Source organism: Girardinichthys multiradiatus, chromosome 18, assembly GCF_021462225.1.
Source record: "Girardinichthys multiradiatus isolate DD_20200921_A chromosome 18, DD_fGirMul_XY1, whole genome shotgun sequence".
NCBI classification, from domain to species: domain Eukaryota; kingdom Metazoa; phylum Chordata; class Actinopteri; order Cyprinodontiformes; family Goodeidae; genus Girardinichthys; species Girardinichthys multiradiatus.
The window spans coordinates 1483942-1503744 of record NC_061810.1 but is presented as its reverse complement, the minus strand read 5'-3'; the positions used below and the strand labels follow the sequence as shown (position 1 = coordinate 1503744).

The window sequence follows — 19803 nt, the reverse complement described above, 5'->3', positions numbered from 1 at the left end:
TTTTTTTGTTTTCTGTAAAATTTTGTCTTGCTCTCATAAACCCAATATCTTTCTCTGCCCTCCTTGTAAGCTGAATGTATTGTCACACTCTTATCAGTTTTACTAAAACTTTGTATGGGTGGCATTTTGAGCGTGCACAAAGCCAGCTGTTCATATTGTCAAACTGTCTGTTCTGTCAGGCATGTTTGTCCACCTCTTTAAAACTAGTCTTTTTGAAGAGGCAGACTAACATTCCTGGTGAGACTAGGCACTACTGTACCTCCTAGTTTAGTCATGCCACTGATGTTGCAGGACTGTAACATCTACGGTAAAGAAGCTGCTCTGTAACCTCCAGGATGAGAGGGCTCCGGTTGGCCCCCAAGCCAGTCCACGCACCCCTCTGCCTGCAGCCTCTTTACAGCTGTTATCAGCTGCAGGTCTGTTTACCTGGCCTCGGGTCACTGGCAGCCGGTCGCATGTTTGGTTGCTGGAGACAGATAAGGCGTCTCTCCACCCACCTAACTGAAGACTTTATCACTCTCCACTGTGTTTCTTAGAGCGACTGTGTGTTTGTGTGCGTGTAAGTGAGCGTGCGGTGATAACCCCTGGCCCCTGCACTGGGCTGCGGCTTGGCATTCAATGTTTACAGCGGGTTGGATCAAAGCAGGCTCAGTGTGCAGCCGGTCAGCGGACCGAACTGCAGACAGCCTGTGAGAGGTTGTGTGTGACCATGTGTTTTCCTAGTCAATAATCCTGAACCGAACAAGGCCTGAAGCAGTTTTGTTGAGTAAACTCTTCCACCTTACTTTGCAAACTCTTTGTATGCCATGGTTAGAAATGCTAGAAGCAAAGAATGTTTACTTTAAACAAGACAATTGATTTCTACTTTCACCACATCCTGATTTTTTTATAACGTACAGCAATCTAGAGTGTGTGGTGATTAGTATCTGGAGTTAGGATTTACATTTGGAGAAATCAAAATCCTTCACAGAAAAATCTCACTTTTAACAAATAAGAGACTTTATTAAGAAAACTACCAAGCCTAACCTGAGCTAGAAAAATCAAACTTTAATCAAAGGGTATTATTATAATTATTGTTATTATTATTTTCTAAGAGTATTCTTACAAAGATTGAATTATATTAAAGTTGTTGTGTCTAACACAAGCTGTTCAATAAGACTTTCAACTAATAGTCCATGTGTTCCTTTTACTTTCCATACTCCATAGGTTTGTTTCCATAGGTTGTCTTTGGGCAAATCCCAGCCAGCCATATCACTTCCTCTTCCAGATATAAAGAAATGTTCCCTGATGTCTCACACAAACGTCCTACCGGCAAAACCTGTTGTTGCACAGCAGAAAAGGGGCTCCAACATGGTCACCAAACACAAGACCTCCAGGAGATCAAGTAACATTTCTAATATATAACCTGACCTATCTGTTTAGACAATTTGCACTTCCGAATATTACACAGGAAGTTTACAGGTGTGAATTTGGTGAATGACTGTAAAAGAGGGAAGAAAAAGGTCAAGAATCTAATTCAATCCCTTAACCAGCAAGCAACAGGTACATAGAACAACAACGTTTTAAAAAGTTTTAACACAAAGTCTATATGTTTCTAATTGTCAATGTTATGGTTGCTTATATTGTTCTTATTGAATGTATTTCAAAGGAATACATGGTATTACACAACTTTGTAGCATGATACTGTAACTCCTAATGCTATAATATGTTTGGAACATCAACCACAACTACAGCCATCAGATCTCAGAGTACATTATTTAACATAATATGTAATTATTTGGATAATGGGAAACATATCTTTAAAAAAACATTATAGCCAGACATCTGTAAGACATGAGAGTCATTATACTATTTTAACCCTGATAACCCTTAAAGATAAAAATGATCTTGTTTTAACCAGGTTCTAAAAATATTTTAATCTGATTTCAAGTGTACTAAAACACATTTGAGATTCCAGCATGGCCTTATTTTTTAAAGAAAGAATGCAAAATAAAAAAAAAGAATAACTGTGCTTCAAGCATCCATTTCCTGATGTTATCACCACTTTAAATATTATATGCCTGTGCACCCATTCACACTGTAAATCTATGCAATTTTACAGTAGGGGTGCACAGATATATTGGCCCAACATCAGTATTCGTCAGTTTTCAAGGTATTGACTGCTCTCTGCCAATCAACAAAATACTACATTAATCTATAACACTGGCTGATATTTGTCTGGCATGAATAAAAATAAAAGATCTCTTACAAAATGGATTTTGACAGGTCAGGTAAACACTGAAAATGTAATAAAATGATTATTGTTCAACAGCTTACACAGCTCTTTGTTCCTTAGAAACCATGGTTACATGGCTTGATACAGTCACAAACAGAATATTTGATGCACTCTGCTCAAACGGGAACTTGATGTCAGACCTTGGCCTCGGTCTCCCCACGGTGCAGCGTATAGAGATGGTGGACAGCACTCTGTGAGGATGCCCAGGGGTGGGTGAGAATCTGGAACACATGGAAGTCATGGCCCAGCGTGTCGGCTGTCACCAGGAGCATTCCTACAACGAGCACAGTGACAGCATTAGAAATCAACAGCTGGTTTCAACATAAACCACATCTTGCCAACTGTGTCTCTTTATGTTCTGTGCTATATGTACTTATTTAGATTATAGGTTTAAGGCCTATAACAAAATCTCATGGCACCAGCTTTACTTTAGAAAATATTCTTTAGAACACAGTTTGTAAAGTTTGAAACCTTTATTCTACTTGCGATAAGGTGAAAACAGAAATTTCAATAGGTTTTGGACTTCCTTAAAATTAAAAAAGGATAAAAACCACAATAGATCATATCACCTTTAGTCATAGACTGAGATCAATGAGGTGCCCTACATAACTCAAAGGATATATACAATAACAATTAATCCAGCATTACAATAAACAATTTAAATTTCTGTCCACAGTATTGTATTTGTTTTATATTTTACATGTTCTATTTTGTACTTGTAAGTTAACTTATATATTGTGTGATTCCTGGTATATGTTTTTTTGTATTGAAACCCTGGCACAAAAATGTCCTGCAGGACTAATAAAATTCATATCTTATCTTAAAAACAGATCAAATCTGGACAGAAAAATTCTACAATGATTACAGATTCTTTAAAAAACGCATTAAATCCTTACTAAAAACAAGGTTTTCTGCCTCAGACAGCATTTTTTGTACCAGTCCCATACTACATTAAAATTAATGTTACACATTGGCTTGAAAATGTAAAGTGGTGTTAAATCATGCTACATTTCTATGGTTGATATTAGCATTTTGGTCCACTTAACTCACTCACCAACAATGTTGCATATGCTGCAATAACCATTTTTCTTGACAGCAACATATATTTGTTTCTTTTACTTCCTTTTATTTCTATAGCCACACCCGACTTGACACATAAGGTTCCAATCTTCAGTACACCTACGTCTTGCTCCTGCTTACAATGTTTCAATGCTGAGCATTTGTTGAATTGCTATGTGTAGTCTTTGTTTGTATATGACTTGTTATTTTAACATAAATAAACTTCATAAGAAGGCTAAATTACAGTTGATACAGTTAATAATATTAGCAGCACCCTGTTCAACTTGACCCTAAATCAACACCTGTCTAGCCTAAGTGCACAAAGCAGAACACATGACACAGACAGATAGGAAGCTGACGCCACCCATTCAGTCTGTTTTTAACTGTGAACATGATTTTAAAGGGTGAAACAAACATATACCCCTGTTACACTGCATATTTAACTTTTGTTATAATGGCATCAAGAGACACAATGCCACTGGAAAATAATGCTTTCACAAAAGTGATTACCAGCTAAACCACAGATTTCTTTGGACATGATTAAGAAATTCAACCAAATAGAATACTCCTAGAACATTGAAACTTTATCCCCAGATGGTCAGTTGACACCATGGCAGAAAGTGTGGTAAATGTAGGAGTTTGTCACCAGAAATTAGGAAATTTATATGCTCGACTATGAAGCACACCCGACTCTGTGGGAGCCGTTAGACATTACAAAAGTCCCACAATCTTGATGCAGCAGAACATTGTTCATCTCACCCTATTGACTTTATAGAGTATATACACACTATTCAGAACAGGAAAACATAAAAAGCAACCCATATACTTCATACACACAATAGGACATGATGTTCCACAAAAGCCCTTATTTTCTTACGCTTACACTCATGCAACCTGTTTTTCAGTAAGCCAGCATACATGGGAAGAAAATAAACAGTTTGACTGCAGCTTTAGATTGTTAGATAAAACCCAATATTTATTAGCTAACAAAATCATGTCTATAACCCAGTTTTGCTAGCCATGCGCATAACAATAAGCAGTGAATTTTAAACATTGGTTGTGCAAAATAGAGCCACACAGCTTGCTGGGGTTGCAGCTGAACACCAAGAACACCAGGAACAGGTATCAAGAGCTGAGTTTAGTCAGGGACTCTCTTTAAAAATGTAGTTGTTAGGAGTCATTACTGTAACAGTGTCACTTCTCTCCCTTTTTCCTTTTTGCCCCACCTCTCTTTCGTGCTTCTCATTTTTTTCCTTTTCATTTCTGTCTCCGAAACAATTGAAATAATCCCAAAGCAGTTTCTAATAATGTTTCGTTAATAAATATCAAGCAGAGCTTTAAAGCGTTAGCTGTAATGCTCCACTTGTGAAAGTAAATCTGTTGGGCTTTTTCTTGGCACTCAGACATCAATTCTGAGTGCTACTCAGCCGGACAGGACACGGTAAAAACAAAGAAAATATATATATATATATATATATAAATAAAAGGACTGCAAGGCCTGTTTGTGAAACTGGTTGAAGGCTTGCTATATAGCTGTAATATCATTGACACTTTACCAATTCCACTTTACTGTCACAGCATTTACATCATCACTTTTGTATGGTATTTTAGTATTTTTGTGTACAGTAGGAAATCATTTATTATCTGTATTTTTACAGCCAGAAGGAGACAGAACCATCTGGCACTGAAAAGACCCAACCTTCCACTACTTCGGTTGAGGCTTTATCTTCTTCAAGGTGAGAAGTCTATTCTGCAAACTCTAATGGTTACAAAATAAACGATGTGTCATTACAGTGTTACTATTGTGTTACTAAGCTTATTATAAGTTGGTGACAGATGCAACTTAATTTTTAGCATGTCATAAATTTAGTCTTCAGCAGATATCCTTCGGTTTCTGCAGTGACGGTGGGGCAGAAAACAAAGAAAATGAGGAGTATGAGTCACCTGCCCATTAGCTACGTACTGCCTCAAGGCCCATGAAGCAAGGTAACTCCTGTCCCAAGAAAACGGAGCAGCTCATCCAAGCCAACAAAGAGAGGTAAACAACTCTCGAGGCGGGAGATTCAGGCTACCTCTAGACCTGGTGATGACAACGAGGACAAGTGGCACTCTCCAGGTGAGCCTGACATTGAGGCACAAGCTCCTACATTGACCCAGAGGCATCTTCCAGGACCTAGACTTAGGACCCTCTTGAAGATGTTCTTTGGTGCAAGCACCATCCAGAAAATAATCATTAATACCAATTCAAATGTTCAAAGGACAATTTCAGTTGGCAAGAAATTCAGGTGTTTATTTAGATTTTATTGCTAATTGTTCTTGCACATTTGTTTATATAGTTTTTATTGATGGTTGTTTTTTTGTACATATGTTTTTTTTAATTGATAATTGTTTTTCATTGCGAATTCTTGTCTTTCAATAAAATTCCTCCAGTTGGAGATAAAAGGATACAATTTTGATACAATTTCTTTCCATTATATTGATTTTATGCTGTGCACATTTTGATTATATACTGTGTAAATGACATGACCAAAGGCTATGTTATATGCAGAAGTAGTTCTACAATGGAAATCAACACTGTTATTTGACCAGATTCTCTTTTACGGGGTGAAAAACACATTCGGCACAGTTTTGGCACATTTGGCTAAACTGTGCCGAAATCCCAGCTCCACCTGGCCGATTGCCAACTAAAAACTTTGTGGAACAAATATGCTTCAACTGATTCCGTCCAAATTTGCTGCAGTTATAGTCAAGATGCTGATGAATACAACCTGTGGATTCTCCTAGGATTTCCAAAGAAAAGAAAAAACAATCAAGAAAAAACATTTGGCAAAGCTAACAAAATTAGATTTTTTTCTATGTTTAATGACAAATAAATCAGAAATAGTAACAGTTACAATAATGGTTCCACTTACCTTTACACAGGTACCAGAGGTTTGCATGTAGACCTTATAATTGTGGAGCTATACATGATTTATTTAAGTTATGTAATTTCAGGCAGAAATTGCTCTGAAACCCCTTAGGTTAAGGGGCACTTCATCTTAGCTCACCAAACTAAAACCAACTGAAATGTCCAAAAAACCTATTTGAGTACAGGACCATAACTATTAACTTTAGAAACTTGTAGGAATTAGCTGTAATTGAAGTAATTTTGTACTGAGCTATTAAGTAGAAATGCTGAAAATGGCTAAAGTGATGCAAAACATATTTAATTTTCTTCCCCTGCAGTGGACCACACAAATTCTGCCAACTCTACCAACTCTTCAGAAAAGATGCTAGACAGCATGACAGAATTATTGTGCCTTTAAAACAAACAAACAAGTCCATTCAACCTGCTATCGTTTGTTCCTGTCATAAAACCCAGCTTTCTCTTGCATGATAGCTTGGTTTAGTTAAGTACCGGCTCAAGTTGTGTGCTCCCTTGATGAAAGACAAGATGATAAGCATCTGTGAAGGAGAGCATCCAAGCATCTATTTCATCTAAAGATCACTACAGCTGTGTGCATGCACGCTGAGAATCACTGAAACACTGAACCACAGCTCAGCACAAGTGTAACCTACACTGACAGGCCCATTCATCTGGCCCCATTTTATTTGAAGCTTGTCAAACTGCAGAAAGTATAGGTCCTCACCATAAACAACATGCGCAACAAACCACACCAGAAAAAACCCAGATATGAACTGGTTTGGCTAGAAAAAAGCAGCTCATACAACCCCAAACCCAGAGGCTCAAGCCTTTTGAGATGTTGCACACAGAATGTTAAAACCATATTGCTGATGGAGACTCTAAAAACTGGCCAGCCTCAGTCTTTCTGAGGACTCCAAGACACAAATAATACTAAAATAATTAGTCCTTTTTCTTATGAGTTGTTCCACTTGGAATCTCTTTCATGGAAGCAGCAGTAGGTTTTAATTAGTGGCTGGGCTTTATTGGGTGGCACGTCAAATGTGAAAAGAGGAGGCTGGAATGGCAGGAGATTAAAAGGATTTGGCAACATGTGCAAGGGATATGGAAAACACTCCCCCATGCCCTTAAAAAAAATTATGAAATATCGCACATTTAATAAATTTAGCACATTCATTCGCTGTTAAAGGTTTCTTTTTTTTGAGCAGTTCTCTTTAAAGATAATGTAGAGGTGGAATGAGGGAGGTAGACAGGATAAGCAGCAGGGTCATGTATATTATCAAGTGGAGCCAAGCAAAGTGTGGACCGAGACAGTGGTTAGTTTTTCATGCTGTATCACAGCGACCAGAAAGGCAGAGAGCTAAGGCCCAGGGCCTGTAAACTCTTCAAACCCACACCCCAAACGAGGTGCCAAGCCACAAGAAGTATTTGCGTCAACTGGGGATACACAGAAAAAAGGAACGGGGCCCTTCTAATTATAGAGTCTGGAAACGGAAGCGCGGGGTGATTAGGAATTGAGGCGCTGCGGTCTGTTTATCTGGGAGCTTCCTCTTGCTCTCAAAGCCTCCCTCACCCACGCTCCACTCCTCCTTTTAGTCTTCCTATGCTCTCTGTTTTGGTCAAGCCCTGCCCTCCTAGTGGCTGCAGAGTCTGCCCTCTGGCTTTCCAACAGATGAAAGTTGGCTGCTGATTCCAGGCCTGGGCTGGCGTTTCCCTTTTGTTGATGCAAGAGTTAGGGCCCCAAAAATAGTAAAGGCTCAGAGAGGCTAGAGCTTTGAGAGTGTCAGAGCCCAAGGATTGGGGATTTTGTGGCCGTGTTGAAATACAGATGCGCTCACCGAGAGGCGTCAGTCGGTTAGCCCGCAGGAAGGAGAAAATTAAAAAGTAGCTGAGCCACTCGGCGGCTAAAAAGACAGGATTTCGGGGAAACCAAAGGCTGGCCAGAGCACAGTTTGACACATCCTATTTATAACACCTTGTCCTAAAGGTTACAGTGTTATTTGTGATGATTTAGTACTAAATGTAGCTGGCACAGACACTTAGACATGCACTAAAATGGAGGAAATTACCTCTAATTTGCCTTGTGTGTAAGACATGCCTCCATGCCTATGGAACATGAGGAAATTTAAATAAGCTTTTTCATAAATATCTGCTTTTAGTTTTTGTGACCCCCCCAGCCCTCCCCAAGAAGGAGTCTTTTGTTTTGTTTCATCTCTGGCAATCCAAACAGAAAACATCTGCTCAAGCCCTATTAACAGTGGACAGAATATTAATTTACAAAGTGATTGAGCAAGCTTTAAGCATACAATGGCAGATGGAACAAGAGAGTCACAGAGAAAGGTAAAACAGAAGTAAAAGAAAAAAAGTCATTCATATAGTAGGCAAAATAAAATGCTACAGCAAACCACCTGCCCTCCACCTTGTTATGGCGCATGATTATGAAGAATGTAGGATGTAGAATTCATAGTATTCGTCTGCATAAGGATGGGGTACGTGGTGAAATTTCAATTATCTATACCACTATGAGTGCCCCCTAGTGGTCATACAATTATGATATAAATTAATCAGTGTGTCATAACTTGGCACCATTCCAAACATTTGTCCTGCTGAGGTCAGTAACTCTTCATCAGTGCAGACAAAGGGTCTGCATAGCAGAGCATGAGATTTAGTGGCAGTTTTGTCAGTTCTGTAGCAACCAGGCATGTGTCTAGTATATATGGCTCTCCAGAGTTGAAACTCTCATGTTGCAAATTTCTTTGACATAAAATGATCTATAGCAACCTGAATATGCTTGTGATCAAACCATGCATGCTGGGAAGGTAATGCTGGATTGTATGTGGTTAAAGCTACTTTATTAGCCATTGAAACACAAAGCAGATACACAGTAGCTTGACAGGGTGTTGGGAGACAGCTTTCTGTGTATCTGAACAGACATGAACATTTAAAACACAAAGTCACTCCACATTCTTCCATGGAATCAAGGAAAGAATAAAGTTTGATGTTACAATGGGTGCTCTGCCCACATCTAAAACTAAGACATCTTTTAACAACCAAGATTCTTCATATGAGCTGGTTTGTATCTACCAGGTTTTAAAGTAAGCATCAGGGAAACCAAAAAGCCCAACTCTAGTATTCATAATATAGCAGAGAAGGTGCACTCAGGCTAATTACAAATCTTCAGACCAGTACATTATGGACACTTTTAAAAGTCAAACAGCAGAGGTTCTAAATTTTTATTTACATCAATTTCTAAAGATTCTTAACCATAAACTGGCATAAACTGTTCACTGACTCTAAACTGTTACTCCACTCCAAATGATGAAATCTATGAAGGAAAAGCAGAAAAAACAACAGAGGAGGGGGCTGCTTAAGGTTCATTTGATATACAGTGGACTGAAACTAAGAGTTGTGTTTTTCTATGCGCTCCACAGGCAGACCACCTGTGAGCACTTAGATATTAATAGATATTAAAAAAAAAGGTGTTTATGTGTGGCTAAGCTTGCTAACAAGCCGCTATTAGTTTGATATTTCAATGCTAAAATGCTGACCCTTTTAACAGAGCAAAAGTCACCTGGCTTTAAAGCAGTGCCGGCACATAGGCAGGCACCGTAACGGTCAAGTTCACAAAGCATGACTGTTCTCAAGGCAGAGCTTCAGGCTAGTTCTTTCATCAACTTAAGCGGAAATCACACCACTTAAGTCCATTTTTATGCAGCATTTACATATTTGCACATTTCCTCCAGGAGTTGTTTTCAGAAGAGAGATGTTTCTACTGTAGCCTGTCACAGGCAAGGCTACTGTTCCCAACACAGAACAAACATGTACTTACAGGAGTTTACACAGAATTTAAACACCACGGCTATTTTGTTGTCCAAGTAAAAAAAAATAATTCTTAAACAAATTGCTCCAGTCCACAATCTCATGACAAAGACTTTAGGACGATGATCATAAGCTAATCCCTTTTTCGAGCAGACAGGAAAACAGTGAGGCTCGAGAGCTAATCCTCTTGGCTCTATATGGTTTCTTAAACTTTAATTCACTTCTAATAAACAGTGAGATCTCAATCTGTCTTAGTTGATGGTCCTAAGTAAGAATTCACTAAGATAAAACATTGTTATCAGGAATATCAACATTTAGATTTTTAGACATAGGCAAATATGTCCTAAAGATGAAGATCTACACAGTCTATCAAATATATAGATGTAATATATACATGTAAAAAGTGCATATAAATGTAAACTCACAATAATGTTGCCTTTGTGATGATCTACTGTTTTTGTTTAATTAAAGTGTAATCAGTGAAACTTGCCCTATTGGTATGAGGGGAAATGTCCAAAGGTCAGTGCTTTGCCGAGTTACTTTTTTTCTACCTCCTTCTGATGCAACTAAGTCATTGGACTTAGAATAACAACAGTTTATTGTCTTATAAACATCACGCTTTGCTGAGACATGATAAGTCCAAATTTATTTATAACAATCCAAATGTACTTTATTGAGATTTTATGTGATAGGACCCACACATAGTAGTGCATACTTGAAAAGGTGAAAATAATTATACATGGTTTTATTTGTTTACTTATTGTTAGTAAGTAAAAATCCAAAAAGTGTGGTCTGTATATATCTTCTGCTCCTCTTAATCAGGTACCCTTAAATAAAATCCACTGCAACCAATTGCCGTCAGAAGTCACCTATGCAAATACAGTTAACCTGCATGACTTAATCTTAGTTTAAATCCTGCTGTTCTTTAAAGGCCTGAGAGGTTTGTTAGAAAACGTCAGTGAACAAACAGCATCATGAAGACCAAGGAACACACCAGCTGTGAAATAATCTGCTGAAATGATAATATCGGCTAATTTTTACACAGTCAACAAATCTGACCATGACAAGTTCCATAGCCATGAGTCATGCAGGGGACACAATGAACATGTGAAAGACGTGGTCAAATGAGACAAAAGCTAACATGTTTGGCCTATATATAGAACAATATGTGTAGAAGAAAAGTGTAAAACTATTTCATGTCACAGCATAAAATTTATTGTTCTAACAATATCATATTCATGTTTGTATATAACTTGTCTGCTATATAAATCCATCCATATGCACACACATCTATATATATATATATTTATATAGGAGTCTATTTTTTTTATTTATCTCTGAAAAAGAAAGTGATTTAGTTAAACACTAAAAATTACCCATGTCCTACTCACCAAACACATTATTACAACAGTTTTTACGCTGAGGAAATAGTTAGGATACAGTAACCCCTAATAACTACTGTTGTACCCTTTGGCTTAAATAACCTCAGTGAGTTGCTTCTTGTAGCCCTCTACCATTCTCTGACGACGGCCTGAGGAACATTTTGCCCTACTCCTCACTTTCAGCTCTCAGATGTTCTGCCTGTTTCATGTCAACTCACAGTATCTTAATGCGATCAAGATCTGGGGCTTCATGTACGAAGTGTAGTTACGCACAAAAATCTTGTGTTTAGCGCACAATTCGGCATGTACAAAAATTCATGTTGTGTAAAAGTGTGCGTAAATCCTTGCAAACCTTTCACCTGCCGTGAAAATGTGCAGAAGCCAGTTAAAATTTTTCAACTGACAATAACAAACTACAAAGTACTAAAACTCCCCCAAGTACACTAAAACATGATGCCATTCAGTTTTATTTAATTCATGAAGCATCAAACCTGATGTTTCTTTATGAGTTTGAGCTTTTATGGTTTAAACCTGAGTGATGAAACTGAATCACACTTAGGCTCATACAATAACGTAACACACCTCAGAAAATGATTGAAATAACCTCATCCGAATGTAAACTGTAAAACTTCCTCTGTTTTTGTCACATGTAGATGGAAATGTGCATTGGTCGGTGCGCTGAGGAGTATAAAATACATGTGAATCATCTAAAGGGCACTTTCAAATCTTACTGAAAAAAAAACTGTGTCGGATCAGCAAATTAATTTTAAACAAGTTAGGTGCGATGATTCCTAAGCTGGACAAGCTGTAGACAATCACACATGTCCATAAATAGCTGCACAAAGTTGCGCGTAATTGTGGAAAGATGGCAGCTTCGGCTCAGCTGAAGGACATCGCCGATGGAAGAAATCGGGGGGAGCGTTTTTTTCAGAGATTGTACTGATCTGCTGGTAAATGATGATAGTTTATTAATCAGTTTAGATTGCCCAGTGCATTTATTTTGAAACTCTGCACAGAGCTGGCCTCAGTGTTACAGAGGGAAACCACAGGGGTTGGACAATGAAAGTGAAACACCTGGTTTTAGACCACAATAATTTATTAGTATGGTGTAGGGCCTCCTTTTGCGGCCAACACAGCTTAAATTCGTCTTGGGAATGACATATACAAGTCCTGCACAGTGGTCAGAGGGATTTTAAGCCATTCTTCTTGCAGGATAGTGGCCAGGTCACTACGTGATACTGGTGGAGGAAAACGTTTCCTGACTCGCTCCTCCAAAACACCCCAAAGTGGCTCAATAATATTTAGATCTGGTGACTGTGCAGGCCATGGGAGATGTTCAATTTCACTTTCATGTTCATCAAACCGATCTTTCACCAGTCTTGCTGTGTGTATTGGTGCATTGTCATCCTGATACACGGCACCGCCTTCAGGATACAATGTTTGAACCATTGGATGCACATGGTCCTCAAGAATGGTTTGGTAGTCCTTGGCAGTGACGCGCCCATCTAACACAAGTATTGGGCCAAGGGAATGCCATGATATGGCAGCCCAAACCATCACTGATCCACCCCCATGCTTCACTCTGGGCATGCAACAGTCTGGGTGGTACGCTTCTTTGGGGCTTCTCCACACCGTAACTCTCCCTGATGTGGGGAAAACAGTAAAGGTGGACTCATCAGAGAACAATACATGTTTCACATTGTCCACAGCCCAAGATTTGTGCTCCTTGCACCATTGAAACCGACGTTTGGCATTGGCATGAGTGACCAAAAGTTTGGCTATAGCAGCCCGGCCGTGTATATTGACCCTGTGGAGCTCTCGACGCACAGTTCTGGTGGAAACAGGAGAGTTGAGGTGCACATTTAATTCTGCCGTGATTTGGGCAGCCGTGGTTTTATGTTTTTTGGATACAATCCAGGTTAGCACCAGAACATCCCTTTCAGACAGCTTCCTCTTGGGTCCACAGTTAATCCTTTTGGATGTGGTTCGTCCTTCTTGGTGGTATGCTGACATTACCCTGGATACCGTGGCTCTTGATACATCACAAAGACTTGCTGTCTTGGTCACAGATGCGCCAGCAAGACGTGCACCAACAATTTGTCCTCTTTTGAACTCTGGTATGTCACCCATAATGTTGTAATGTTGTGTGCATTTCAATATTTTGAGCAAAACTGTGCTCTTACCCTGCTAATTGAATCTTCACACTCTGCTCTAACTGGTGCAATGTGCAATCAATGAAGACTGGCTACCAGGCTGGTCCAATTTAGCCATGAAACCTCCCACACTAAAATGACAGGTGTTTCAGTTTCATTGTCCAACCCCTGTAGGAGGAGCCATGCGTTGCTGGTACCAGTTTCAGGTCTCAACAATGCAGCAGTCCTTTTAACTGAAGCTTTTCAGAGGGAGCTGATGGACAGGACGGGTATTTAATAGTCATCCCTGAGCCAGGGAATACCATCCATTTGGGACGACCTCATCTGTATGTTGCTCAGATATACATTAAACTCCTCTGAACTGTGGCTAAAATGGTAAATATTATATTGCAATTTGTAGCAATTTGCAGGTTTCAAAATGTAATCAGAGCTATTGACAGCTTTAAGGACACCATCTGTAAATTAATTTTCTTTTGTGAATAGAACTCATCTTCATTCAGTATATGCGCAACCTATTTGTGATGCGCAAATGTGTCCCACGAACGCAATGACACGTTGGCCTCCTGAACTCATGATTTCTTTATACTATAATAATAATTAAAACTTTTCTAGTTATAGTAGTTAGGGAACAAACTTAAAGCAGGCTCTGTGCACGATGGCAGCTTCTAATGTGATGTTTTTTGTCTGTCTGCTTTTTTATGTGACATCCTGAATGGTTTTGAAGATTTACTTCACATCGTTTGTGTGGTGATAGTCTTCCTAATAGAAATATAAGAGAAATATTCACTCCAACTATAACTGAGCTCAATGCAGAAGCTAGCCATTTGGATTTGACACATAGCCTAAAGTGCTAAATAAGTGGACCGTAATTCAGCTCCTACCATGTTAACGGTATTTAACCTTCTGCCTCTCAATTTTTAATGTATTACTTATACCGGGGGAAATACTGCCAGATGTATTTCATATTCAGTGAATCTCCTCTTTCTTGCCTTACTGACCGCCATTGTTGCCATGGTTATTTGAACATGTGGTGGGTACCTTCCGGTTATGTATACTACTTTGCATATGTATTTATGGGCGGGGACCAGGTGGTCCAAGTGCCATGAGCAGCTGTGCAGAATTCACCACAAATTGGGATGTATGAAGGCTACGTGTGCGGTGACATGTCTACACACAGTGTCGTACATCTGAATTTGTTTTTGGGCGCCCCAAGTTTTAGAATTTCTGCGGACTCTTTCATACACGAGGCCCCTGGGCTTTAAATTCGGCTCAGGATCTTCCATTTCTTAATATTCGGCCAGTTCCTTTGAACTTGTGTGCATTGTCTTTGGGTCACTGTCTTAATTTTTAAAAGATGTTCTCATGTTTTCCTCAAGCACTCTCTGACACGCAGTTAAATCTTTAGTGGGTTCTATGACATTGAACTCACCAGCTCCTGCAGTAAATGATCCATATTGCAAACCATGGCACTTCCAGGTCTGTATATCACACTTGGTACACGGTTCTTTTCCTGGAATGTTGCATTTCGTTTATGCCAAACATGTCCTTGGTTTTCTCCAAATAATTCCATTTTAGGCTCTTCAGTCCAAATAACTTTATTCCCAAAGTTTTGGTGTTTGATTATCTTCTCTCTGGCAATCACCAGTCTGGCCTTCATATTTTTCTTATATAGCAAATGTTTTATCCATTTACATATCCCAAGAAGGTTAAACAAGTAGTCTATTTATGACTGTATAAACATGCGCTTTCACATCACTAAGAAAAGGTGCCTGCAGTAGATATGTATGTATGTGTCATTTTATTTTACAGAAAATTTTAAAAAAGGTATTTTCTCTGTATCTTTTATTTAAATCACTTAAATTCAGATCAGTAGCAGAATAATGCTATTAAATATTCATACGTCCAAATATGTTAGAAAAATACACAAACAGTGTTTTTTCTTTTTTACGCCCCCTGTCAAATAGCTTTTCCTCTTGCTGCCATACCAGTTAAACACAGTGCTTTGGTGTCTGGTGTAAGAAACCACACCATAATCGTCCACCAGAAAATACATGCAGCAATTTACTTTGTGAAAAATGAACAACTAATTTTCTGTTATTAAAGCCAGCAGGTCATCCCACTAAAGTCTAAATGACCAGATGGCATTTCTAATAAAGGAAAACACTTTAGTCTTACAGAAAACTTAGCAAAATTAAAAAAGTTTCAACCTATGCTTTTCCGAGACAAATCTGGAAAAAGTCAACAACATCCCTCCAGAGTGCTGACTGTAAATCACATGTGAGGCAACTGTGAGTGCTAATTACTATCTTGGTGTGAAGACACAACTCAATCCGTGCTAAATGTGTGGCTGAGCCAGGCTGCTTGTGTGTGGGAATTCCCCTTGTGTTCAACATGTGCATGTGGCTTGAGCGTTTTTTCAGCGGCAGCCTGGTTTTTTTTTCACACATCAGTGAGATGCAGAGACAGAGTTATTACACCACGGAGAGCTGCCTTCATGGCACAGCTGCCTCAATGGTCAGGCACGACAAGGCTGGCTATTCATTAGACCGGCATGTTACTAAACCAGGAATATGGTTTATGGGACAGTTCCGTGTGGGGAGAAATTTAGCCTTGATTCATCTGCCATTACCCAAGGATTTGATGGGATATTCAAAACTTCCATATTCAGAACATCTAGATGGCTAAAAAAATAGTGTTTTATGAGACTGAAAAAGGTAATGAAAGAGACTTTTTCCCCACATGAAGATGGACATACAGTTATATCTGAAAACTGACAATTTCTGTTCTTTTGCCTACTCAGGAAAACATGTTAAATTTAGATTTACCTACTCAATTTATGTTTAATGGGTGGACTCTTGGCTTTTATTTTTGGGTATTTCTTTCCAAATTAAAACAATATTTTAGGATTTAGCATTTCTCTCTTCCTTCTTCATCAGTAAAACAAGTAGAACCCATTTTTTACTCCACGTGGAGTTAAACGTGGCAGTAGTATTTTATAGTTGCTTCTGCGGCCCCAAGAATCTGAGAAAGTTTCAAAAAACAGCACAGTTATCGTAGGTTTATTTCCACAGTAAAGAAAAACACCTTCACAACATCCAACCAGATGAGGAACACATTTCCAACTGAATTTGCTCATGGATTTTGAATGACTCGATGGCCCTGTGGGTGTAGTGGTCAAAATATCCCCCTGCAAAGTTGGACAGCCTTGAAAAAGCTGATACATCATCAGAGGAAACCAAGTGGTTTAATATCAACAGATGTGAAGGGTTTATGCTGGAATCACTGTGCGCATTTCACATGACACTACTGCCTTGTGCCTTAATGGCAGGTTCCAGCAATCTGAAGACCAGGTAAAACAGGCTACCAAGAATGTTTAGGACATTTGGAAAAATTCAGCAGCAGAAGTGTCACAACTATGAGACCCCATATATACAACACACCCATGTGTCAAAGCATCAGAATCAATGCAAGACCAATGCAAATTTTGCACCAACAACCCAATAATAACATTGCTCATCCTACACTATGCAGACTAAGGATTACTCACAGACTGTTTAAAGTGCATTGAAATTTTATCTCCAGATCCTTTAGTATGGAAAAAAATAAATAAATGGAGCTAGACAGCAACATTGCAGAAAAGGTAGGATACCCCATCCTGATACAGCAGAGAAATAATTGTTATTATTTATCCCAGTACATACACAATATACACAAAAGGATGTGGTGTCCCTAATGTAGGGCTCACAGTTTTTTCCTGCAACCACACAGAAAATAAGCAGATAACACAAATAGTTGTACTCTGAGCACATTAGCCAAAGTTAGCAACACATTACCTGTACCTAGGAATACTCCATTCTCTAGACTGACGCCTCATGGAGTCCGAGTCATTGTCTGGCCAGCTTGTTTAAGTGTTTTGCGAAAGAGGCTGATGTTTCTATAAAGTAAAGACGCAAAGCACTACTACACTTAACATATTTTGTTGTCATATCTTTTTAAACACAGCCACACTTAAAAAAATGTTTTAACTTTTCCTTTAACTTAAAATGTACTTTTAAGCTCATAAAAAAAGAATAATTGCTGTCCCACCCTTCCAAATGAAAATGCCAACCTTTAGGACATAGGTCTTTGTTAGATGCCTAAACTCGTCTAAAAATAAAATGATGTTTCTGAAGATCAATAAAATTTTGTAAATTGCACAATCTACCTGAAACATGAAACACAGTAGTTCTCTGACTAATTCAACAAGTAATACTGATTATTATAGTTTAGGGTTTGAGTTTAGGTTAATTTAGGTTATTTTTCCCTTTGGGATTAATAAAGTATTTTTGAATTAAATCAAAGAAGTAAAAAGGAAGAAGTTCTGAACAAGAAAAAAAACAGAGCAAGTGTTTTTTGTCACACCTGGTAGCACAACCTGTGGAAACAAGGATTACTTTAAATAATTAAGAAGGATTTTAGAAAAGATTAACATGATTTTTATTAGGTGTGAAAGACTGGGTGACCAGTTAATACAGACAAGTTCACCCTGTAGTGTTACTAGCTTGATAAGCAAAGGACAAAATCTTATCAGACTGAAAAGGCTGTTGTTAAAATAGCTTTAAGAGCCCAGAGAGTGGAGCCTGAAGGCTGAATCAATCACTCCATCTAGTGCCAGTCAGTCATAACATATCCTCAACATCTTGGACAATATCTCTGGCATGAAAACATGAGGAAATTTTGAACTTGGCATTGTACCTAATAATCAAGTCAAGGATCATTTAGGATGATTAGAAAGGACGAGACGCAAAAGAAAACAAGGACACAGTGCAGCTGTTAAAGGAGCACTTTGCCACTGCACTTCATGTGCGTCCCTCTAATTACACCGCTAGGAATAGATACACAAATTCAACGAAACGCCGCAGAGTGCTAGGCGCCACACCAAAAGCTGGCAGCCACCGGTTCACCCTTCACAGAGCCCCTAACACACACAAGCCAGGAAGGTTTTACACAAAACGCTTCCCAGCCAACTTGAGATTTCCAAACTTAGTTTGAGTAATTTCATCATTTCTTCTTTGGCCTAACACTATTTTTTTCATCATGATGATCTTGAAGTTTCTTTCATGTCAGTAGTGCATGGAAGGAAGCATGAGTTCAATAAAAGCAGATTCCAGCTGCTCTTGGGAGGGAGTTCACCAAGCAGACTGCTGGATCTGGTTTCCAATCCATCCCAGATTGTTATGGACATCCTCCATCTTCCATGGGTTGGTCTCAAGATGGTTCCTCTAAGTCCCAACTTCTTTTCCCGTATGATCGTGTAAGTTCACGTTTGCATCATAACGTAATGTCATGAAACTGATCTCAAGGACACAACATATGACTGAAAGGTGCAATGTTAGGTCGTCTAAATGTTTCATTTTTGATCCCTTCGTCTGTAAAAAACACGCACCTGCAGTTAAGTCTTGCAATGCCTCTTATTCATATGAACTATCTGATAGAAATTGCACTAAGAAGTAAGAAAATGTACAATTCATGGCTTTTAATGGACAGAATATATGTCCTGATCAAGTTCATAGTAATTAAGTTTTCTGACCTGGGATATGTTTTTGATTTTTGATGAGAGGAGTGAGGGACAAAGTCTAGACAACCATGTGTGATCTGTCTTTGTCCACATTTTAATCCTTTTCCTGCTCAGACAGAGCTGCTCAGTTTGTCTCAAGTCTCAGTAAGCGAAGGATTCCTGGACTAAGGGGTCAGGGGGTGAGAGTCGTCTCTCAGCAGCTTCTTTATTAACTTACACACATATGCTGTGCTGCAGTATATGCTGAGAGTTCGCACACACAAAACACACACAGGCTGGCCTCATATATCTACATTGATCCTCCTCCTGTCTTGTGCATCGGCATGGTGTTAAAATGTTCTGTTTTGTGGTTGCTTCTTTATAACTTTTTTTTTCTTTATAACTTTTAACGTTTTTTTTCTTCATAAAATTTCTTCATTTATGACCGAGGGGCAAAACTAATGTAGGGGAAAGTTATTTTAAATATTTGATCTCTCTCTTGAGTGTCAATGTTCGCTCACCAACAGTGAAAGGATCACTCCCTCAAGCAAGGGATACAATGGTAATGCTTTGTTTGATGCACTTCCTGTACACCAAACAAAGAATGAAATGCTTTCCATCTGCATCCACTAACTTTACTATGTATGCACTTATTCTGTAAAATGGCAAAGGCTAGA

General features: G+C 38.7%; 1 protein-coding gene across 4 annotated transcripts in view; it reads right to left on the bottom strand.

Annotated features, from left to right (window-relative positions):
• The window catches only part of bcas3 (BCAS3 microtubule associated cell migration factor), a 465863-nt gene that overhangs the window by 372831 nt on the left and 73229 nt on the right, over nucleotides 1-19803 (bottom strand). For all 4 annotated transcript variants that reach the window (XR_007042330.1, XM_047391219.1, XM_047391220.1 and 1 more), the window contains exon 14: nucleotides 2416-2549. Coding sequence is in view for 3 of the 4 variants with exons in the window: in XM_047391219.1 (XP_047247175.1) it covers nucleotides 2416-2549 (134 nt within the window). In the remaining variant the exon portion in view is untranslated. The remainder of the gene's footprint in view (nucleotides 1-2415; nucleotides 2550-19803) is intronic.